Genomic DNA, 24,925 nt, shown 5'->3' with positions numbered 1-24,925 from the left:
ATGTGTACTGACCAGCAGGAGTTAACAGCAGTCTGTCACCTATGCAAACACAAACTACACAGCTGTAAAAGAAACTCCACAAAACGAGGAACTGGCAGGTGAACCAAAACTTCAACAAGAAATAGGACGTTCTTGACCTACAGGGCAGAGAGACAGAGCAACTTGATCCTGAACTCAACACTCTCACACAACAGTTTCACCTGCAGATAAATCTCTACATGTATCTTTAGCTTCTCTCTTGTGCAAACAGAGTCATGTGTGCTCTGAGCTAAAATCTAATAGACCCAATCAATATATTTTCATGCCATACGATGGCTGAGAAAGTCGTTTCACATAGCGCCCCTACAGGTTCGGAGCAACTCTGTGAAAAAGTCTGGATTTGCTGCATTTCTCTTTTGCAGTTGTTTTCTGCTTTTCTGTGTTTTTGCTCTCCCTTGTGTGTGTATTTGTAGCGTGTCTGCTGTAGATGCAGTTATTTCAGCTTTGTGCTGCACCTCCCTTTTCATGTACAAAGGTTTCAGCTATTGTTCTTGTTTTAGACTTTTGCATATGTTTTTGAAATGCACTTTGTTTCTGCATTTGCAGCATGTCACACAGCTAAACTATCAAATCTGTTGTCATACTTTTGGACCACAGATCCCGATGAATACAACACTAGCATTGACTACCCTTTTCAGCAGCACTGTAATTTGTGTTTGAATGGATTTCCAAATGGAAGATGTAAACAATTCATACTTTGTATACTTGCATGTTAAGAATACTGACAATAAGAGGTGGAGCTAAATCATCCACCAAGCTAAAACTAATCCTGACAGAGCTACCAATTATTTACTTTGATGTTCTCTGGGCTTAAGATATGTTCAAAATTCTTATTCTTGCAAATAACCTGAAACTTAACTTATATTGATATATTATCTACTCGGGCACAACTGCAGAGGCTCATTCCACTTTCTTGTGAAAGCAGATTTATATGGATGCTAAAGCCTGCTAAGTGGACCAGTCCTCATCCAGCTGGCTTAAATACACATTAAGGACTTGGTGAAATGAGTGCCAAATATCCCAACCAACCAGTATTGTTTTTCTCCAGATTCTCTGAATCTTTTAATGATATTTAAACAGTAGATAATAAAATTCCTTCATTCTTCAAAAAAAATCAGAAATGTTATTCTGAAATTGCTGAAATATTTGTTCACGCAGCCTCTCACAGAGTGGCACACCTCTTCCTATCTTTACTTCAGAGAGAATCAGCTTCTCTGTAGTGCTAATTGTACACCCAGTCATGCTACTAACCTGTTGTTAATAAACCTAACTGGTTAGGAGATGTTCCTCCAGGTGTTTTGTTTTTGTTACACACATTTTTCAATGTTTGGTTCTGGCCTTTTTTTGAAAATAGCTCTGGCATCAAATTTTAAAGAAGCATATATTTTGAGAAAATAATACTTATTTTTATTTTTTATTTTTTACATGTAATGTGTTGTCTTTGCACTATTATTTCAATAAAGGCTTTAAATTATTTGCAAACCATTAAAATCCATTCTTAACATGTTAAACAGTGTCCCAACAGTCAGGAAATTGGGGTTGTAGAAATAGTGCACCACATGCTAAAGTTCACTACTTAGAAAACATTGTCCACTTTATTTTCATAATAATGGTTGTGTGGTTTTATCTCAGCCTGTTCACAGTATAGGCTGTTGGCTTGTGGTGCATGTTGATGTTGGGGCAGCTATTTTGTTCATATTCAGTTAGCAGGCAGTAAACAAAACAGCTTTCTAGAATTCTGGACGATCACAATGCCATTTAGAATGTGGGATGTGTGTGACCTCATAAATGGTTAAAACCCTATATACCAAGGTGAGAGATTCAGTCTGAGACCACACTTTCTGAGACTCTTGACCCAAACAGATCTGCAACAGAGACAACGACTCTACTAAGATCAGTAATGGCAAGATTTGAAGAATCCAACACCCTGAGCTGGGGAGATATGATGGAGTTGGAGAATTTGCAGGCTGAGGAGCAATTCACCACAATGTACTGGACCAATAGTGACAAAAGCTGCCAGAAAGATCAGAGCAGCCAGTGCCCCCCTCAGCCACCAGCAAGAACCCCTGACCAAACCGGGGAAGAAGGCCCCCAGGGTGACCAACACCAGGCCCCTTACCAAACACAGGAAGGAGGCCACTGGGGTAACCAACACCACCAAAGGGCCCCTTACCAAAGAGGCGGTGGAGGCCACCAACACCAGGCCCCCTACTATTATTCAGGGAACCCGAGACGCCCTCCACGATGGCAAGTGGAAGTGAGTCTGATAAGCCAAATTGAGGAATTGAACTCAAATCTTCAACAGGAGAGGGAGTTGCGGCGATCAGTACAAGAAGAAGTGAACACCAACAAGATCGAAGTGGCTTATCTGGAGAAAAGGGTGAAGGAGGAGCGCAATGGGTTGCTGGACTGTGAGAAAGACAGAAGGCAGCTCAGAGAACAGCTCAAGCACCTGAACCCTAAGTGCAGCCCTCCCCAGGACATGTCCTACTACTCCCTGAAGACGAAAGAGGAGCTCATAGGAGTCATTGCTGCTCAAAAAATACAACTTTCTGAGGCAGTCTCAAGTGGAGGACCAGAGGAGGAATCAAACAATGCTGCTAACATCAAAGAACTCCTGGATCTGGTTTCATCCCAGAATGATCAGCTGCAGACTGAGACATTGAGGGCAGACAGACTCCAGGCTGATCTGGATGAAGTCAGACATCAACTTCAGGCAAAACTCAACACTGACCTGAAGCTGACCACCCAAAATGAGACCCTGAAGCAGAAGATTGAGAACCTGCAGAAAGAGTCCCTCAACAAAGAGGTGTTAATTGGAGAGCAGCAGAAAAAAATGACAAATCAGCTGCAAGAAAAGTCCAGCACCTGCCTTGAGCTGGCCTCCAAATTAAAACACCAGGAGGAGGTCAGTCAGGCTCTGCAGGAAGACGTGGAGGAGTTCCAAAAACAAAAGGAAGATCAAGTGTGTGTGTGAAGAACGAAGATCCCTCACTTCCAATTGACATCACCCAGGAAGACACAGAGGAAGACATCCAGGAAGACACTCAGGACATGGACCAAGAAACATCTGGGACGACACCTGAGATGGTCCAGGAGTCTTCTGAGATGGAGAGGGTCTCTTTGTGGAGGAGAATAAAAAAGTCTCTCACTCCAAAGAGCCGCCGCCAGTACAAGCAGCAGAGGAGGCAGACCCAAGACCATCAGAGACAACACACAGCCAGACTTTAACATGCTATTCTGTGCCTGCGTGGGTTTACTCCGGGCACTCCAGTTCCAACAAAAACAATTAGAAAAACAACTCAATTAAAATAAATAAATAAATAAACAAACAAACAAACAAACAAAATAAAAAAATATTCTGTTTTTTTTTTAGATTTCTGCAGAGCATTGTGATGTGTTTCTGATACTGTTGTTTGTAGAGAGATTATTGTGCTGTGACAAAATCAAATACTGTGTTTGATGAGTATGTATCTATTATACTGGAAAATCTCAAAGTGTCTAAACAGTGTTCATTTCTTCGACAAAAATTATGATGATAAATGTTTGTCATCAACCTTTGTTTTCCATGACAAAGATAGAACAATGGCGAGCTAAAAGTAAATCACTGATGATAAAACTTTGACAAACGTGTGTTAAAATAAATAGAAATATGGAATTCTGCTTGGAGAATTGTTGCATTGTATATTTACATGTATATTTACAGAGAGTATTTCTCTGACAGGTATGACACTGTTATGGTTTAGTGTTCATCAGAGTGACAGCCTGGGGGAAGAAACTATTCTTATGGCGGTTTGTTTTGGCGCACAGTGATCTGTAGCGCCTGCCAGAGGGGAGGAGTTTGAAGAATTTGTGTCCAGGGTGTGAGGGGTCAGCGGTGATGCTACCTGCCCGTTTCCCGGCCCGGGACCGGTACAAGTCCTGGATTGGGGGCAGGTCGACACCGATGATTTTTTCTGCAGTCCTTATAGTCCGTTGCAGTCTGTGTTTGTCTAGTTTGGTTGCAGATCCAAACCAGCCAGTGATGGAGGTGCACTTTCGCACTTTCGCAAGCCATCTCGCACTTTCGCACTTTCGCAAGCCATCAACTCTCTGCTCTCCTGTGACCAAACTCACATTCATGGTAGGATCATAGTGGTCTAAACCAATAAGAGACAGAGCTCTGGCGGGTCTTTGCCTCTGATTGGCTGTGGTCCTGTTAAATGCTCCAAGTTGTGTGTGTTTTAAAATTGCGAGAGACCTGAGTGCCAAAGCAGCCTTACTGAAACGGAAGAAGAACGCGGCGAAACTAGTGAAAATTAAGAGAGGTCGAAATATTGAATGTTTTTTCATTATGAAAACAAACCCTACTGTTACAACCAGCCCTGCTCCTGCCATTCTATCCATCCCCACTCCTGAGATTCCATCCAGCCAAGACACGGAGCCCTCGGTCCCTGGCAAAATGCCAAACCCCGGTCCTTCGGTGATAACATCAGACTTGGAACCAGAGGAGGCAACCGAGTCTGAGCTAGAGCCTGGCCCCGACACTCAAATTAAAAAGCCCAAATTGTATTCTTTCAGACAGGACTGGTTGAAAGAATTTACCTGGCTGAGGTAAGACAAAGGATGGAACGCAATGCACTGTGTTGCACTGTCAGGAGTGCAGTCAGAATACGGCAGGTGATAGTGCATTCGTAAGCGGGTCAACAAAGTTTCGTATCGAAACTTTAAGAAAACATAACATGTCTAAAAAACATACTCAGGAAGGCAGTAATGAATAAGGTCCTCTGAGGAATCAGAAATGATAATCAAATTTAATGTTGCATACAACATTTTCTTTTTATACATAATTGTTCATCAAATAAAGAGTATTTCTCGACACCTTATTTTTGTTTAAAAATCATTCTTATTATATGAAAGTTATGGAGAGTGATAAAAAGGTGACTTTATGGTGTTAAGGGCGAAGCAATAAAAAATGTGGGTACACCTAAATCTTGTGCTGGTGCACCTAAAATAAAACTTAGGTGCACCAGTGCAACCAATGCAAAAAGTTAGTCTGGAGCCCTGCCCAATATGAAACAGGTTCATAACTCTGAATTATCGTTCATAATCCAGAAGAAGTGTGTGGTGTTGGTGGGTAACTGCAAAGACTATGCCTCTGCCCTGCATTTTCAAAGTGTCTTATTTTGAAAAGTTTATAGAAGAAGACACTTTAAACATTCATAATAAGATGTCACTTATTAAAGGAGAATTTACGGAGCCCCTAAAGTGACATGTGCAGAATTTATTTTTTGGAAAGTATCTCGTGAGCACCAGATACTTTCTCGTGCGCACGAGATACCAAGTTAGCACTGGAGATCAACCAGTTTCGATCTAAAAATGACAGTACAGCAGTTAGTTGAGCTTTATTTCAACCTTGGGCTGTCTTGTATCTTGTGACATTTATATACGGACTGTTCAGTCTACATTTACGAACTGTTTGTAATTTGTGAACCTCACTGCATTTGTGAATGGAATTTTTGAGACTGCAGGGCAATGTCTGTAACCAATCAGATGTCTCACTCCTATGCAGCCAATCATAGTGTAGATTCCAGGGTATGTGGTTGTGAAGCCATCCCTTTAGCCATGCCCGAGACCAGAGCGCACCGAGACCAGAGCGCACCGAGACCAGAGCGCACCGAGACCAGAGCGCACCGAGACCAGAGCGCACCGAGACCAGAGCGCACCAAGACCAGTCGATATCATCCCGCATTTAGGCAGTTATTGAATGAGGACTATGTTTGATCCTTTGTTACAATGCGAGCAAATGGGAAAATGGTGCGCACGAGATACTTTCCAAAAAAAAACGCACATGTCACTTTAGGGGCTCCATAAGAATTAACATGTTTACAGCCTGGTATTAAAACTGCTTTTTGTGATTGCAAGTGTGGCTGATTTACACAGATAGGCAGGTGCATTGTAGCCGTCTGCGAGTTAACAAGGCTGCTGCCTCAACTCCACCTCTTTCCTTGATTTCTGTGGTTCAACAGCACAAAAAATGTTACACTCTTTCTGCCATCTATCCTCAGCATCTGCTAAAAATTGCACTCTGGCTTAGGCTAATGTAACTTATTTATGTCTTTAAAAGTACTCCTATACTTTTCTTTGTACAGATAGTATTTCTATTTTCAATTTGGAATTTTTAGATTAGATTTTAGGTTTCTATATTTATTGTCCTATCTTTCTTGTTGTCAAGTGTTCCAATCACCACGTCAAATTGCTTGTGTGTGAGAGCTAACTTGGCATAAAACTTTCTTGATTCTTGGTCTTGCCAAACTCCAGCAGCAACAGCTACTACTACAACTATTACTATCCATCTCATCACTATCATTGCTCTCTCTCTTAATCTCCTCTATCCCTCTTTCCAACCCCAACTCAGTCGAGGCAGATGGCTGTCTAACATGAGTCTGGTTCTGCTTGAGGTTTCTGCCTGTTCAGAGGACATTTTTCCTTGATGAGTTAGATCAAGCCCTGTCAGTAAGAGGGGATTGGTTAATAATTTAACATAGAGAATGGTCTAGACCTGCTATGTTTTGAAAGCGTCGTGAGTTAACATTTGTTGTGATTTTAGTGCTGTACAAATAAAGATTCATTGATTGATACAGCAGTTGAGCTCAGCCTACAACAAGTAATGGTTGTAAGGAACCTGACTGCCTGTGAACTTGTTCTAAATCTATGAGTCTTTTTAATTAAACCAGCGCGCAACAAAGTCGTTTACTTATTCCTATACCACTCAGGAAAATCTAAATAAATTGTCCGGAGAGAAAGAATAAGATAGGGTGAGTTATTGCTGTCATGACTTGACATTGGTTCAAACAGGACATACATACAGAAATGGACGTGAAAAAAAAGAGGAAGAAAACGTGAAAATGAAACATCACACAAGAAAAGAAAAATGTCATGATGCAAATTTCAGCAGGAGAGAGGATTCATCTTGAAACTGTGACTGTGTACATATGAGGTGAGAGCGGTGTGAGAGGAGGGAGACTCTCACTCTGCAGCAGCAAGTTAACGTAGAGGAAACACTTCAGGTGGTCAATGTGCCATTAAGTGGTTATCAGGGAAAGGTGATGCTGCAGTGACAGCAGCAGCAGAGCCTCTTCTTTAAAAACAGGTCAATTTAAAGCCTGTTCCCTGCATGAAACACAAACCCTTTCACTTCATTTGAGAACCTGGAAATCAATCAGTAGACATCGATCTTATTTTGAGAAAGACCAAACTAGTTACTTGATGCAAATTATTTATTTATTCTAAGAAAATTGATATTTTTCTTGCATTTTACTGCCCTGCAGCACAGGGTACTTTCCCATCTGCTCTTATTGAATACAACCAAGACTTCTCTGGAGAAAAGCAAGCAGGAGAAGTTCGATTTTGTGTCGTTTCTCTGATACTCCCTCCTTAGAGACCACACAGAAGTAATCAGTTGTTTGCGTATTGAGTGCTTCCAGGACTATCTTCTGTTCAGGATTTGGATACACAAGCACACATACATATACACACATACACACACATACATGCACGTGGAGCAGGCCACTCAGACAGCATGATGAATTGAGGCTGATTTTGTGCCATTAATCTTGAGGCTAACCATGGGGAGTTTTCATTTGTTCTGCATGAATAACAAGGCTTCCCCTGTAAGGAAGGGTCAACTATTCACATTTACAATCACACCGCTCTTTTACAGGTGATACTCTGCATCACAAGTCTGTGGCCTCTCCTTCATACGACTCCTAATCTCATCTGTGGATCGATGTTAAATCTCTCTTAAAATATAATGATGAGTAAAGTCTGAGGGGGGGGGGGGGTTAGACGGAGTCCTGACGAAATGCTACATTCAAATTCATTCTACTTTTTATGACTACAAACCCTAGCTTTAAGTGTGTTCAGCCCTTTTTACATTGAGATTCAGCAGTACAACAAAGCTCTATCACTGGCCTCTCTTTTTGTTGTTACACTGAACGCTGAATCAGATTGTAGTAGTGTACCACATTGTGATTTTACATTGTGTTTCAGTGCTGTAGTGGTACACAACAAATAAACTCGGAGCAGGAGCATCGCACACACTCAGACACGCACACACGCACACACGCACACACACACACACACACACACACACACACACACACACAGTGCTGTGGCATCCTGGCGGCTCTGACGTTACTTCACCCCACCTTTACACCTCCATTTTATTTTTACACCGCAGACAAGGTGTCAGGGAGGTGTAACCCTTTGATTCTGCAGCTAATGCATCTGCCACCTTCCCACAAGCGCTGCACACTATCGAGCTGATCCTTGCACACTCCAGTCAATGTGCTTCCACAGGAAGAAGCCAGAAGTGTCTCTCCATGCTTCTCTGTCACAGATATGCAGCCACAAATCTGTGATCCAAGTCAATCACGACAGGATTTTTAACTGTTAACTTTGTCTATTGATAACAGCACAACAAAGCAGATATAATTAAAAACATTAAACACACTTAGACCAGAGAAAAAACAAACCCTTGAGTTGTGTGGTGTGTATTCACCCATGGTACAAGCAAGCGGCAACCTCTGGCCATGAGAATTGAAGCCAATGCAGAAGTGTTAAAAACTGCAGTTTCTCAAACCACTTGAGGCTGGCTCCGGAAGTACCAGAAACTGCATACACACAAATTCAAAAATCGGATCTTTTCAACAGAAATAAACACTTTTACTCTCTGGTACAAAAAAACGAGTGTAGTCTGGATAGCTCATTTCTCGGCACACACTGTAGAGGGGGTGAATTTTTTCGTAAAGCAGCAATTTCGAAGATATTAAGATTGCGAAGTTTTCATTATGAGAAGCACGGACGACTTCACTGACAGGCGGGAACACTGTAGCTGTTGGCTAGGAGGCTCAAAGCCCGCCTCTTTACCTCACACTACCTCGACAGCAGTTAGGTTGACTTCAGCATTTCCAATATGGCTACCGCCGACAATTTGCTTCAAAACGGAGCTTCAGAAACAGATAGGGGACATCATGGATACTACGTCCATTATTTATACAGTCTATAGGTACAAGCACAAGACTCATGGAGTTATATCCAAATCAACCTTGGTAGGGCATAGTATCCTACTGTTTGTATGTTGATCTCTGTATACTTTGTTGTTATTGCGTGAACTTGATACTAAAGGTATCACTCCTATGTGATTTTGTGGAGTTGTCACTTGTCACTCAGTTGTGCTTCTAATAGTGTAGGGTGCACCCTGTTGAACCGAGCAAAACCATTACGCAAAGGTAAATTCTGACATAAGGATCATCTTCCTCAAAATTAGCAAAAAATAATTGTTTGGACCGGGACTATTTTGTGTCTATAGGTAATGACACATCTGAGCGGATGAAAATAGTGTGTGGAGTACCTCAGGGATCCATTCTGGGGCCTCTGCTATTCAACATCTATATGCTCCCCTTAGGTCAGATAAGAAGAAACAACTAAATAAAATACCATAGCTATGCAGATGACACACATTTACATCACCATATCACCAGGGGATTATAGCCCCATACAAACGCTGAGTAAATTCATTGAACAAATCAATGACTGGACAAGCCAGAATTTTTTTCAGTTAAACAAAGAAAAAACTTAAATGATTGTTTGTGGAGCCAAAGAAGAAAGCTGAATGGTTACTGCTCAGCTCCAATCTCCAGCAAATGCGCTATACAAATAAAGCTGCCTTGCCTTGCCTTGCCAATGAAACCACTTTTGAAACGCAGTTTACTAAGAACTGTATCAGGAGACGTGTCAGTGTTAGTTACTAGGTGTTGCTTGGTTGATAATAAAATCCAGCTGACTTAACTTCCTGTTTGATCTCATTTTGGTCCACTGTATGTGTAGCCAGTTTTTATACATTAAATTGATTTGGTGTGCAGTAAAGTTGCTTAATGCTGCATACAGGGCCAGAGGCAGCCTGCAGAATAAAAACACCTATTTACCCTCCAACTGCAAACAGATGAATTATCCTGGCTGTTAGCACTATGTGCTGCCCTCACCGCTTTATACGTCTCTATTGGACAAGCAAGACTTCTCAGTGCAATGATGTGTGTGTATCCGTGTTTGTCTACCCTTCCCTCTTTGTCGTGACTGCTCTGCCTCTGCCCCTCCATCACACAGAAAAAACACTTCACCCCTACCCCCCCCCTCCTCCTTCACCCATCCACCCCTGCATCCATCAAGATGCCAGTCTTCATCGAGGAAGCCATTGAGCCTTTCAGTCCTACATAATTACCTGTATTAGACTCATTGCAACAGACTGCGGATTTACAGAGGGAGCCAACATGATTAACCCTCACTCATCAGCAGGCTGAAGGTAAAGGAGGTGAATGATGTCTCTCATGAGTCCATAAAGTCAAGTCAGAATTGTACATTAACTCCTTTGACAGTATATCAAGAGACCTCTAAACAATTTATGTAATGGCCCTTAGCTCTTTTTATTCTTACTGAGATTACAGAGGACCACTGTTAAATGCAACTCAGTTCTGCACTAGACCTTATTAAAACACTCCATAATGATTTATATACTTAAACCCATTTGCTCACTTTTCTTTCATGTCTGTACGTTTGTCAAAAACAGGGCAGAATATTCAAAGAAAGTATAAAGAAATCAGTGTTTGCCCTCACCTGAATTTTAAAACTTATAAATACTTCACTTATCAGAATTAGTTCTATATTAAGGTTACGAAATGTCATCCTGTTATGTCCTGAGTCATCTGAGGACACTAAAATATCATGATGTTATGTTAATAAGAAATTCCCACGATAAAGAACATTAAAATGAATGGCATGCTAAACGGTTTTAGTCACCTCAAAGAGCATGACATGAGAGACCGCAGAGAGAACAAATGTTAGAACATCCAACTGTGTGTGTGACTCTGTGTGAGTGTGTGTGTGTGTATTTTCCAACTAGGTTGTACACACAGTCCTTCATTTTCACACACTTGTGTCTGTGAAGTGGCTCTTTATGATAAGTGGGATCAGTGAAAGGTTAATTGGTCGGCTGTGACTCCCCTGTGCTCTCTTGTGTACTTCATGTGCCAATCCACTGGCGGACGTGTCAAACTGTTTGGGCCCGGCGAGCTACGTGAGGACAGGCTAATAAACAACTAACATGTAGTAACTTTAAAAAATATATAATTTTTTTTAGAAACATTTTTAAAAATGAGCTAGTTATTCTTTAACTAGTTATCAACCAAGCACCCAAAAATGATTCAGTCACAATTTAGCATTAGCTCGTTAAACAACTAGCTTATCCCCATAGATTGAATTTTGACAGCAGATCTTTATGCTGGACTTGTACCACATCCATGTTTGCTGGGTCTCTGCTCCATTATGATTTAGCTCTGTGCTCTCTTGTCTGGCTGCATTTTCAGAGCACAGTACGTAGTAGGCATCGCCAGACAGCTGGAGTCATGAGACCAAGTATTTCCTTTGGTAATTAAAGAATCGATGGGTTTCTACCTCCATGATGAGCTGCTCCTAATCCATGTTGTCATTACTGGTCTCTAAGAACCTCTGACCTGTAACTCCAAGCCTGGCTCCCCTCACTATGACGGGTTGTTTGTTTGTTGCAGATAAGATCAAGAGCAAGCAAATAGAGTATAAGGATTGCACACATGCATTGAATCAAATGGGATTCAAATCGCAAGAGTGGCTTGGATCATATTTGGTCAAGTTTTGATCTCCATTTTTTACTGACCAGATTTTCTGTGGTATCAGTTTGAATACCACCTGGATATGGATGAAACAGATTCAGGCTTTAGTATAAACAAGGCCTGCTACTTCTAGGCCTACCTCTAACCCCCAATTTATACAGGATGCGCCGCTTTGCATTACGGCTGCACTGCAAGTTTGCTCCGTCCCACGGCATGCGCCCTGCTACACAGGACGCGTGTTTGGAGTGTAGCACAGCTCATAGCTGCCAGGATCAGCTGGGTCTAGTATAGAGAGAATAGCATACAAACAGCAGGTTACAGAGCCTGTCTTTGGTTGAATCATTTGGAGAGTATTACTGTTACTTTTGTGCTTCCATCATCACTGAGTTTGCTGCATAACTATAAAGTTTAGTTTTTGAAGGAATAATTCTGCTCTATTTTGTTGTCCTGTTACCTTCTGACACAGTTCTCATCTTAAAGTCCTGTTGTGGTCGACATGGATCCCTAATCTGTGACTGTCTGTAGCTTACATCAATACATGATGAGTATTTTCTGGTCTATACGATCTTTAAACAGTCGGGAGTCCATATATGGTGTTTTATTTAGAAATTGGCGGTTGTTGCATGCAATCCTCGTGCATGACTTCCTGGCAAGGTCATTCATTTCTGTGCAGATTGATGCGTGCTGGGTGCGGGCTCCGTCAAAAATAGCCTCAAAGCGTATCTTTTGCGGGAGCAGCGCAAGGGCACACTCCCAAGATGGAGCTGAGACGCGTGCAGCGCTCCCTATGTGAACATGAGCATTGACTAGAATGGGAACGTATTGGCCCGGCAGTACGCGTCGCAACTCTAACATGACACTGCGCATCCTGTATAAATTGGGGGTAAGCCTCTAGTTCTGCACAGAGTTGTAAGCCATGCATGAACAGTGGTAGCAGATTTTCCATAACTTAGTCGTAGTCATTCACAGGATATAAGAAAATAACTGCATAACATATGTAGGCGGCATCAGTTTTGTTACTAACAGTGGAAGCTTTCTGTGACAGACATTATCCATTATCCATATTATCTGTGGGCTTTTGTAGGTTTTACAACATCAGCTCTGTGAGTTAGTCAAAAACAACGCAAAACAGAGGTTACATTTGTGATTTACTGTCTGTATTTACAGGATGAAAGGCCTTGAGCTTAAGGTCAAGCTCAAGCTGGAATTACACAGTTCTATAAATCATCCTGAGACATAATGATAGCCTTCTTTTTATGTCATCATGAAGAAGTACTTTATTTACTTGAGAAAGATGTGGTTTCAGAGGGCATTTGGGATTTTAGTGGTGAAGGGTGTAAATAAACGAATGCGAAATCAGTCCTGCTCTGATTTGAGCCCCATGGTTTTTTCACGTGTCTGCTGAGCCCTGCAAACACGGAAATCTGAAAATCTGCGAGGACAGGGGGAGGTGTAAATGATGTTGACAGCCTGAGGGTACTTTGATCCTGACAGCATATCAGTATGTAATACTTACCCATTATAACATATCCAGATTTCAGACTTGATGCCTAGCCAACAAACAAGATGTGCTAAAACACATGCAGACTATGCTTTGATTTTCACTTTTATTATTCAAATTGTTTGAAAAAAAAAGGTATGTGTATTGGCATTTCTAAGACAAATGTACACCAGCACACCCACTCTGCTGGGGGCTGTAGCCTATGATGAAGAATCTGAATGTGAGACTTGTTAGATATTCAGGAGGTACACTTTTGGCTCCTTTCAGGTATTTTTCTTATATGCAGATCTCATTTACTCATGTATGAACCGACAGGTCACCACTTCTCCTCTCATCTCATTACATTGTCCTCATCCTAATTCAGTCCTCTTCCTCTTTTCTTCTCTGGCTTTGTGCTAAAGCCAAACGATCTGGACTTCTTTTCACTTTCACCTCTCTGGCGGTCGTGCTGTTCATCAAACATCAGGCTTCCCTTTTCACCAACCATCTCCTTTTCCAAGATTGTGTAACATGATGATCAGCTATCAAAGGTTTGAAAGGTACTCCTTCTCTCATGCATGATTAATGAATTAGTTCACATCAATAAGACTATTTTATCTACAAACAGAAGGCCATCCCTTTTTCATAAATTGAATTTTCATTAGCACCTCTTTTCCTGTCGACCTTTAAAGATTATGATTGGATGCGAGTTGTTTGGCCTTTTATATTTTTGTGGTTCACAGTGGACACAGTGTCTGGGCGAGACCTGAGCTGACCACCTCTCTTTGTTTCATGACAAACACCTTGGTGTAGAAGTAATTGCTCTAAAACATAATAATGGAGTCTAATCCATCAGTATGCAGTGCATGAGTTGTCGTCTGGAAGAACTCTGTAGAACTGCATGCATCTGTATCTTTGCACTGCATATTTTACCTCCACCACCCCCTTCGGGTGTTGGAGTTTTACCTCAGGCAAGCTGAGGGGCACTGTCTCCTTTGCTCTCTTAGGAAAAATGCCATCATCATTTCAGTACCTGGTGACATTAGTAATACATGTTTTCATTATTTTACACTCCAAGACTGGAGCAACTAAATCTGGATCCATGTTGATAGGATGCTCTGAGATAGGTGTGCTTTTCTTAGATTAGTTTACAAGAGACAAATTTCAGAAACAGACCCTCCACGATCAAACTCAGCAGAGTGGTTTAGCTATGAGCTACTTAACAAAACACCTGTGTTCATGAAATGCTTTGAGGCTCAGAATGAAATACAGGAAATCTCCATCAATGCTTCCAGCCAGAGGGCACCCTGCTCTCTCTGCAGTATCATCAGTGCCATCATTCATCTCTGCACTCTGAATTTACCAATTGATTTTTATCAGAGAATGAATCTTAAATGGATTTTGGGTAAAGCCTGAGAGCAGCGCAAGAAGTGGTTGGGAGAGAAGTTAACACAGACAAAGGTAGGAGAAGGTGGAGTAGGAGAGAGAGGAGGCAGACGAAGAGATGAGAGAGGAAAGATTGATACTGAGGAGATGCAGTAAATCACCTGGTTGAAAAAACAATTCAGTGTTTCCATTTATCTGCCAGTGAATAGAAGACTCTCTGCTTACTGAAAGCCGACACTTGATTTAAAATAAAGGAGCAGGAAAAGGAGATTTTATCAACGAGCTCTCTTTATCTATAACTTCTTTTCTGTCTCCTTATACTGGCTCTAAAGATAATGAATACTGTATACAGCCGGATTTATTTAGGCACACTTGATATCTATGGCTTGAGTTACTCTTTAGACTGAATGTCTCCATCAATCCTGGGTTTGTTTGGCACGTGCTCTCTAAGTGAAAGCGTTGCCTCAACAACACAGGTGTGTCTGCCACTCTACCATAAGGAGTAGCTGGTATTTACAGCGCAGGTGTGTGTATTTTACTGCGTGGTCTGGTAGTGCATGAAGCTATAAAGCATGTTATTCTGTGGGGTAATAAAATTTAGCACAGTTCATCTACGACAGTACACAGTGGGCTCAGCTTGGATGAGGACAGGAGGAGGAGGAGGGGGGGGGGTTAGCATATGGACTGGGAATATTCCACCATATCAACTATTTTTTTTCCACATTATGAATAATTCCACAGGGTGATATTATGGTTCATAATGTCCAAACAGTGTTTTGCAGTGGAGACAGTGACACAGTACAGTTCTCTGAATAAATAAAACATAAGTTGCCTCCTATTGGACTTAGAAATGAAATGGTGAAACACTGACTTTTCTTCAATGTATAACACCATGGGATTTGTGCTGATTTATATGATTATCGTCACTGTATGTAGATAGTGAAAACATATTATTGTTGTTTTTTAAAGATGTCCCCAATCTCTTGGACAACAAATGTAAAACACACAGAAACCAGAATATTACCCATGCCAAAAAGCTTAGACTCCAACGTACAGGTTCAACATAAAAATGTATAATCTGTTCATAGAGGTCAAGATGTCCTTGATTGCACCATACATAAAATATAATTTTCAGACCTGATTTGAGTCCTGATTATTTGAATAATAAAGTCAAATTAATATCAACAGACTTTATGTAAAGATATATCATTAATTTACGTCATCCAGAGGTGGAATAATTGTAATGACCACTGGACACCACCATCTCCAAGCAAAAAACTGTAAAAGTTGTTAGTGCCAGTGTTTGTGAATTGGGTGTGTTTTGCAATGAGGTTCATGAGCATAGAAATATCCCTATTTCACCCTAAATGGATGCATAATAGCTCTATTCAATGTATGCAAACAACAGCAACACACAGTGACGCACGCTATTTGCTCTTTGGCGCAGTGTGCTGCATTCAACCTTTTGCGTGTGCATTGTGAATTAAGACCTTGAATGATCATTTTGGCACTCTTTTGCACAGGTTAAGCAGGAGCAAAAGCCACACAATACTGTGTGTGTGCGCGTTCGTGCATGCGTGCGTGCGTGCGTGCGTGCGTGCGTGCGTGCTTTTTTGTGTGTGTGTTTGCAACTCCAGCACACATGTCAGATTCAAACATTCTTCCTCATTACTTATCTTCAGCTGGTGGGAAATCAAACACCTCCTTGCCTCTGCCAGGTAGCTTCTGTTGCTGTTATATGCAAATTGCATTTTCTATTTTTAGACATTCATAGCATATATGAATGTCATTTTTTCTTCAGTGTTAATCTAGAGTGTGTGATATTTCTGTTTATATTTGCATCAACCCTTGGGCGATACTATTTCAATAAACATGTTTATCCTTATTCTGATGTGACATAGTGTGCAGAAGATAAAAGATTCAAGCTTCTCATAACAAGGTTGCAAATGGAGTCCAATATCACAGCACCAAAGGAAATAGTAGATTTTAAAATGTATATATACACAGAGGATACTATAGCGGCACATATCTTCTTGTTTCCTTTCTATCTCAGAAGGTAACGTGAGAAAAATAAGACATAGGAAGAGATTAAGGGCAAGAAAAATAGCGGGAAAGGTGATAAAGAAGTAACAGTGCTGCACTGAAGTGTCATATTGGAGGTGAGGGAGATGAATCAATTTGTTTCAAAGAGCCCCCCTGGAGTATGCTAGCAGGCAGGAGGAGAAAAGTCTGAAGGAACGAGACCTATAGTCTTCCTCTGCTTCAGGCATGTCCCTGTGATGCATTGCTTTACGCACAATGAAATAAGATGAAATATATGGAGTTGCTAAAAAACCTATTGGGAGGGGGAAATATTTTGCAGCAGATGTAGAAGTAAGCTAGATAGCACCGACAGATGGTTGATAAGTTGAAGTGACTTCACACACTGTTCTGTATTTTCCTCATGAAAAAGGGTCAGGGTCACCCGGTGTAAAACAGAGAGCTACAGCAGAGCCCGCTTGAAATATGGCGGACCTGCACAAAATAAAGCAGCTGTGAAGAAAACACTAGTGTCCAGTTTGTTTTGTTAAAGGAAAGCAAGAAGCAAACATACTGCATGTGTCATTGGCGAAGTGAATCTGGGTAAACTGTGACACTATGAGGATGGCAGATTCATCACCCCATGAATCCTCCATGCCGACCTTCCAAGACAGAGTTCACATTCTGCTCCTAGTGCATCAGCCCCACATCCATGCTGCTAAACACCTTATGCAAGATTAATCACACTCTCAACACAGTCAACAGGCTGTGAGATGAGAGCGCTGAGCAAGTGGTAATGTTTCCTTACAACAGGTGTAGAGAAATAAATAAATATCGAGCCTGTCTTCTCTTTCTACCCATTTGCGTGGATGATTGTGCACGTGCAGGCTCCACACAGACAACAGAGCAGGCAGTTAGAATCTGACAAGCACATGGGGACCAGATTTATGACACAAATTTCCCCCTGGTCGAGTTCTGGCAGGCTTGAAGGAAAACAGCACATATCATTTCCCTGAGTGCCTGACTATTGTCCTTATTTTAAGGAGCTGCCTGCTAATTTAATTACATGTTTCAAATATGCAGTAGATTGCATTCACTCATAAATAAATAAGCAGGTAGGAAGGCAGTGGCTCGAAGACAATTAACAGTGTTTGCTCTGGGCCTGTCAAAGCTGTGATATGACAACTGCAGTTATCAGGTGTATTGGAAAAAAGGACTGCAGTGTTTATGAAGCAGTAAAGTGTTGGTTTGAAAAAATAATTATCCAGGGTTTATTTAGAGGAACAATAAAGAGCTATCCGTCACAGAGATGAGATATCATAATATATTGTTGGTCGTAAATGTTTCAAATAAGTAGAGACTGTCTTAAATGGGTCCACTAGAAATGTTCTAATACTATTGTTTCCTTCTTATGACCAATAATGATATTGATACTGATACCAGTACTGATATTTTTTACCGATATGGCTTGTTTCCACCAAGCGGTCTGGTATGGATCAGTACAGTTTGGTACAGGTCGGAAAGGTAACGCTTGATCCTGTTTGCATTTCCACAGCCAACCGTGCCCTACTTGGTGGGCGGCGTGTAAGCCGGATGCCGATAGCCGTGTCAGCTACATAATAGCGTGACGTCATGGCAGCGCAACACAGTGTTCCCCGCTAATAAATGCAACAAAGAAGAAAAACGCGAGGAAAGTCTGCACCTCCGTGGTCGACCATGGAACGCTGTTTCTTGACGCTATTTTCCAAACAAAAAAAGTTATCTTCCCGAAGTCCACTGGAGATTTAAACATGGCGGGGTTATGTGTTGTTCTTTATTACCGCTGTCGCACTGGAAGTGACGATTCTTTCGACCAATCAATGGACTGCAGTGTTTCTAGCTCCACCTTATGGGATCGGATCGGTATGTCTGGCACCCCAACAGAAGGGTACCGAAAAGTGGGACGGTACGGCTCGGTAATTTTGGGACCTGCCCCGGTTTTAGTCAGTGGAAAACGCCACAAAATGCATGCCGTACCAAGACGAACCGAACTGAACCGCTTGGTGGAAACAGGGCTATAGTAGCTAATACCGTTCCGGCTAACTTTCTCCCTCTTCTGACTAAATTGCAAAATAACATCCGGTTCTGGAGGTCATTACCCATCTCTCTGATAGGAAGAGTTAATGCAGTCAAAATGGTCTTTCTCCCTCAAATTCTCTACCAATTTCGAAATATTCCAATTTTCCTGCCTAAGAAGTTTTAAAAAAAACTTGACTCCATTATTGTAACATTTCTGTGGGGCTATAAGGCTCATAGAAGTAGTAAAGTTCACCTATGCAAATCAACTACTTTGGATTCAGCTTTCACACATGGAAAGGTCTGGGCATCAGGAAGGTTAGGGACCTGCTTGAAAACAGGAGCTTTGCCTCCTTTAACCACCTTCAGGTCCGGTATGGTCTCCATAAGAATAACTTCTTTAGATACTTGCAGGTCAGGAACTATGTTAAAAAATAATTACCGACATTGGAGAATATTGAATCAGCAAAGTTTGATTTTTTTTTTCAGATGAGGGGCAGGGACAGACATTTGTTATCCTTACTTTAACACTCGCTGTTATCCGGAACACCAGAGAGACATCGTCTACACGGTATAAAAGCTCATTGGGAACTGGAGTTGGGTGTAGAGATCGAAAATGTTATCTGGGATAAAGCTCTAGAGACCATACACAAACACTCTGCCAACTATAGACACCGCCTTATTCAATTTAAGCTAGTTCACAGACTTCACAACGCTAAAACAAAGTTAGATAATTTTTTTCCAGATGTATCCCCACTCTGTGACAAATGCCATAGCAGAGAAGCAAACTTTCTTCATAGTTTTTTTAACTGCCCAAAATTAACTCTGTTTTGGTCTAGTGTATTTAATACTCTTTCTGAAATGTTGCATGTTATTTTGAAACCTGACCCCCTTCTTGTGCTGTTTGGAGTTTCTGATCAGACTCTCCAGTTAGATAAAAGTCAGCAGCAACTGCTGTCCTACGGACTCATAATAGCTTAAAAACTTATCTTGATGTTTCGGAGGAAAGCAGAGGCTCCACCTGTCAATGTATGGTTAGAAGAAATGGTAAAACTCTCTCATATGGAGAGAATTCAGCTCTCACTTTCAAACAATCTAGGGCAATATGGCAAGACTTGGGTTCCCCTTCTTCAATATATTGAATGTGCTGAAAAAACAAACTAAACTAGTTACGACATAACATTAATGGCCTCCTTTGGAGTGGCAGGAAGTACAGTCCCGACAGGGTGGGTGGGTATGGTGGAGGTGGGGAGGGGTGGGTGGTTTTGAGTATTATTTTTCCTCTATGTTGTTGTTGTTTTTTCTTTTAGTGTTACTCACTACATCTGTTGACTTGTATGTTTGTTTTTTATTTTTGTTTTTCTTCATTTCATTGAAAAGGAGGAAAATATCTGTAACATTGAATGTTCTATTATTGCTACCTCAATAAAAAACATTTAAATAAGCTAATACCGTTCCTACAGTAGTGACTGATACAGGGCAGTCCTTTCTCCGCAGTGCAAAAAATATGTGGGAATACATTATTATGGACAACATTGATGATGGCATTTTGACAGCTTTGAACGATATTACACTCTTCTCTAGAACTGGGCTGTTGTTGCTTGGTATTCCAACATGGTGACTTATTATGGGTCCATTATAAGAGGCTTGTAAGCAATTTCACAGGATCTCTGCATTGACAGGTGCACTACCAACATCACATTTAGATGGTTTTTGCAGGCTGATGCAGACACTAATATTGGGAACCGCCACTGATTGGGTCTGTCAAATCTGAACAGGGGTTCCAACAAGTGTGAGGAGCATCAGCTTTTCCCGGGAATTGATGGTTAAAACTGCCCTTCAAAGGACCGTTGATCCTTACTAGGTGATCCTGTAGGAGATCAGGAGATAGTGCAAATCATTACATGTTGTCCAAGCTCTTTATTCCATTAGCCCCTGTCTATTTTCTGTATTTGATGTCCTGCAGCTATCTGTCATCCTGCTTACCCTTCATTCACTTTTCTCCTCCTGTCATCTGTCACCTGTATTCATGTGCTGAGTGTAAACTGGCTTTATTGGTGATTCCTTTTAAGTTATGTAATAATTCAAGCTGCTCACATCACATCCCTTATCATTATCTCTTACTTTGACATTTCTGTGGATTTCTCTTAAAACCCGCCTCTCCGTACCCTTTCAGACGGCGAGGCCCCGAGCTCATGGCCTGGATGCTCCCCTGCTGGGCTCTAATTGGTGATCAAGATGTGCGCGGGAAGGAGACTGAGTGGCGTTTGGCCCATTTCTATTCCCTCATCACATTCACAGGGCCACAGTCACATCTGCGTATCCATGGTGATGCTGATAAGGTGACTCATGACTATTCATCGATGGTGCTGCCTGATTGGACAGCCCCAGAGAGCCCCTGCGAAACGTATTCATCAGCGCTGCAGCCTGTGTCCCTGCTCTACCTTAGTACACCCTCCAGGATGAGGAGGGAGAATCTCTGCTGCTCTCTGTTTGTGTTCACATTCACATCAAGTCTTTATCTCACACTCTGCCTCTCCTCTCCTTTCCGCTCACCTGTACTCCCTTGATGTCTAGCCTATTTATTCCAACACTTCTATTTCCTCTCCTCTCTTCCTGTTGCCCTGCTCTCTCTTAATTGATGAGTATTTTTCCCATGACTAACACAGCTACAAAAGTTGAAAGTTCAACCATTTTTTCTTCTGGATTCATTTTAAACAAAGTGCAGTTATGTAATTTTGAGTTGTATTACCTCCTCCTGGAAAGGAAATGTAAAATCATCAATCATTTCTTTCCATTAGTAGTGGTTTTATTCAATTTTTACGGTCATTTTTCCTCCCCTGGCTGTCATTTTTTAATAACTGTTCATAATCTTGCAGCTCCTTTTAATATTGTACCAGTGGCAACAAATGGTATTTGTTTTATTTGAAGCTTCTATCTTGCAGGCAATCGTGTCTTTGTATTTTGTTTCAAAAAGCAGATTCAAACAGTTGATCAGCATTAGCATCAATGGAGACGTTTATCATTATAATTACAGTTCAAGCATGCAGCTAATGAAAGTTTATATGAACTGTAGAACAGAGAGTGATGTTGTGTCTCCAGAAACACTGAAATAAAGTGGAAATTTAAGGCAGAATCAGCACCAGAGCGTAAAACACATATGACAGGTCTGTCTTAACATTCACTATGAATCATGCAGAAATGTGGACCATGCAGCAAATCTACAGCAGGAATGGAAATAGCCTTTTCTCTTTTTGAATCTGCCTTTTATATTTCAGCTGATCTTCCCTCAAGAGTCAGAGGAGATTCTTCATCTGCATACTGAATGTATTTCCTCTCTGTTGTCAGCTCAATTGAAAGACTCGTACACTGGCCCCTCAGTTGAACTTTAACTCAAGGTCAACAGGCGTAGAGTATGATTGAATGTCTTATTCATGCACCAGAGGATCAGTCCGACAGTCTGCTGCTGCTCTATATGAGCTGCATCTCTGGTTGAACACAGCAGCCCTGACCTCTCTTGTTGTTTGCAAGGATTTCCAGGAACCTATCAATTCAGATGGATGGTGGGGTGTGACTGACAGCATGCACGCAGCTCTGACAACATCATGTGAGAGTGTAGATTCAGCAGGTGAGACTCTGATGACTGAGTAGCTCTTGTGGAGGATGGGTGAGATTAGGGATGGGAATAACTGGTTGACTCAAGATACCACACCACTATTTCCCCCCAACAATAATATTTGGGCGTGGCGCCCCCCAAAACAGTGGCAAAAGTCCAGTCAACCCATTTCGGGTTTTGAACTAGCTTGGCTGTTGAAATACTCTCCCTGGCTGTACAAGACTAATCTTTGTATGTAAGTATGTAAGTAAGTAAGTACGTAAGTAAGTATGTAAGTATGTAAGTAAGTAAGCACAGAGATAGATAGATAGATAGATAGATAGATAGATAGATAGATAGATAGATAGATAGATAGATAGATAGATAGATAGATAGATAGATAGATAGATAGATAGATAGATAGATAGACAGATAGACAGACAGACAGACAGACAGACAGACAGACTAAACATGACAAGAAACACCATGACTCCTTCAAGTGTGTTTTTGGCAAAGTCTATAACACAGCATAGCACGTAGAAATGCATGGACTCCATGACTTGTGAAGTTGCAGGAGAGTTCAACTCTCTCCTCAGACTGGAGTGCATCCTCCCTACCTCTCCTCTCAGCATAAAGAGCTGGAATTGCTTTTTCTGTCTTTCTTCTTTCTTGGTTTGAAGGTGTCTAGCAAATCTCTTAACTTCCTTTCACAGTATCCAACATCCCACTGTCTTCTTCTGTTATCCTACTGTCAACTTCTTCTTCTGCAAAGTAACTCCCATTCATATTATCCTCCTTTGTAAGCGCAACTGCATTGAGTCATAAAGTAGGGATGTTTTGTTTGCTTTTTTAGCTGCTATATGAAGAAAAATCACACATTTAGGAGTGTGATTCTGAAAAAATATGCTGCCTTGTTGACAAGTAACTATTTATCATACATTCCTATGGTAAAAAAAGTAGCACATCAAACTGGAAATAATTGTAAATATCAGCCTGTAGCTGTGTAGTGTCATTCATGGTGTGTTGTAAATAGATTCTTTTTCATTCTGAAGTACAACTCAAGCAGGCAATTTGAGAAGAAACTTAGCTTTGCCTATGGTTCTTATACACCTCAACAATGCTTGTGTTTCGATTAAATGATAATATTTGTCAGACAAGACAGAACACTTTCAAAAACAACATAATATTTAAAATGAAAGAACTGCCCAAATCTATCAAAAATACACCATAAAAGGGAAACCATTGTACCTGAAGAGACATCAACATGTCTGAGTTATGGTTCTCTTAAAACTCTCAGCTGAAATATTGTATTCCCATTCTAGACCTGTACCAAACACAATCAGACCACCATATTTGGAAAGGGAATTCATGTTAGCAACACCAGCAATCACTTTGTAAGCTGTTATGAAAACCCCCCAATAATTATTTCACCACACTAATCAAACCCATGATAATTATGCATGGTTGAGTAGCAAACCAAAAATGTACTGGTTCAATCCCCCCAGTATATGCCAAAGTGTCATTGAGGGGAAAAAACTGAGCCTGAAATACCTTCCCAAGGTTGTGTCATTGGTGTTCTAACATGTGTATGAGTCAGTATTAGAAGATCTCTACAGCCTCAGCCATCAGTGTAGAAATGTGTATAAGAACTGGGTGAGTGGCATTTGATGGAAAGTGCTCTGAGTGGTTGCAAGACTAGAAAGGCACTTCATAAGTGCTGTCCATTTAAATTGTATCCCAGACCCGTAGATAACAACATAGAGACGGTTTTATCACGATAAGAAGGAAAATGAACTCTATGAAGATGTAGAGTAAGATAGGATTCAGTGAAAAAAAAGTGAAAATAAAACGATGTGAATCAAAGAGAATAAAAAAGGATCCATTACTTACACTGTCTCGCTGACTGTCGTCCCCGGACCGGTCATTCTTTTGCATGGTGCGTGCCACCTCTGAGAACAAGCAGTCACACACAGCGAATCAGAAAATCACATGAAAAATGTGAACTCTACACCAAAAGTTATTTTATTTTAGAAATATAGCACAAGTTTACTTCAGGTAATGTTTGGCTAAATTAAAAAATACAAAGATGAATTAAATACCTTTTTAAAGACTGTATGCAGTGCATGTAGTTTGTTAAATGTCTTAATAATTACAGTTACGATCGCACTCTCATCAGGCTGAGGTAAGTTTACACCAACTCCCTGGGCTTGTTGTTAGAGACTATGAACGCTTTGATCTCCTAGACAACCAGACACTGATGTGTACATGTGTGGCTGTGTGGGGGGACGACAATAATGCATGTGTGTGTTGGTAGAAGAGGAGACATGCTGGGATCCACCAGCCTATTAGGATGCATTAGATTGTAAAAGGTAAAGGTCAGAGAATTATCAAGCTGTTACACAACCCTGTTCTCTTTACCTGGCCTGATAACCTGACTTACACCTGCCTTTTTCTCTCGTCTCCCAAGAGTCTATCTGTCGCATACAAACACACACACAAAACACACTTGGCCAGGACCAATCGTGCTGAACTGGATGTCCATTCAGAGAGTGTAAAGTGTTGTGACACTTCTGGAAAATCCTGTCGAACATCAAAGAGGTCAAAAATAAGAGTCTTAGGTGGTCTGATTGGGGACATGCAGACAATCTATTTGTGTTCCAGCAATCA

At 41.1% G+C, this 24,925-nt stretch overlaps 1 protein-coding gene across 2 annotated transcripts in view; it reads right to left on the bottom strand.

Annotated features, from left to right (window-relative positions):
- Positions 1-24,925, bottom strand: part of pde4d (phosphodiesterase 4D, cAMP-specific) — a 210,160-nt gene that overhangs the window by 174,710 nt on the left and 10,525 nt on the right. For both annotated transcript variants that reach the window (XM_034692165.1, XM_034692163.1), the window contains one exon: positions 24,149-24,207. In XM_034692165.1, the coding sequence (XP_034548056.1) occupies positions 24,149-24,193 (45 nt within the window). In that variant the 5' untranslated portion in view covers positions 24,194-24,207. The remainder of the gene's footprint in view (positions 1-24,148; positions 24,208-24,925) is intronic.

Source organism: Notolabrus celidotus, chromosome 9, assembly GCF_009762535.1.
Source record: "Notolabrus celidotus isolate fNotCel1 chromosome 9, fNotCel1.pri, whole genome shotgun sequence".
Taxonomy (NCBI): Eukaryota; Metazoa; Chordata; class Actinopteri; order Labriformes; family Labridae; genus Notolabrus; species Notolabrus celidotus.
The sequence above is the reverse complement of the archived record's forward strand: the minus strand, read 5'-3'. Positions and strand labels throughout refer to the sequence as shown.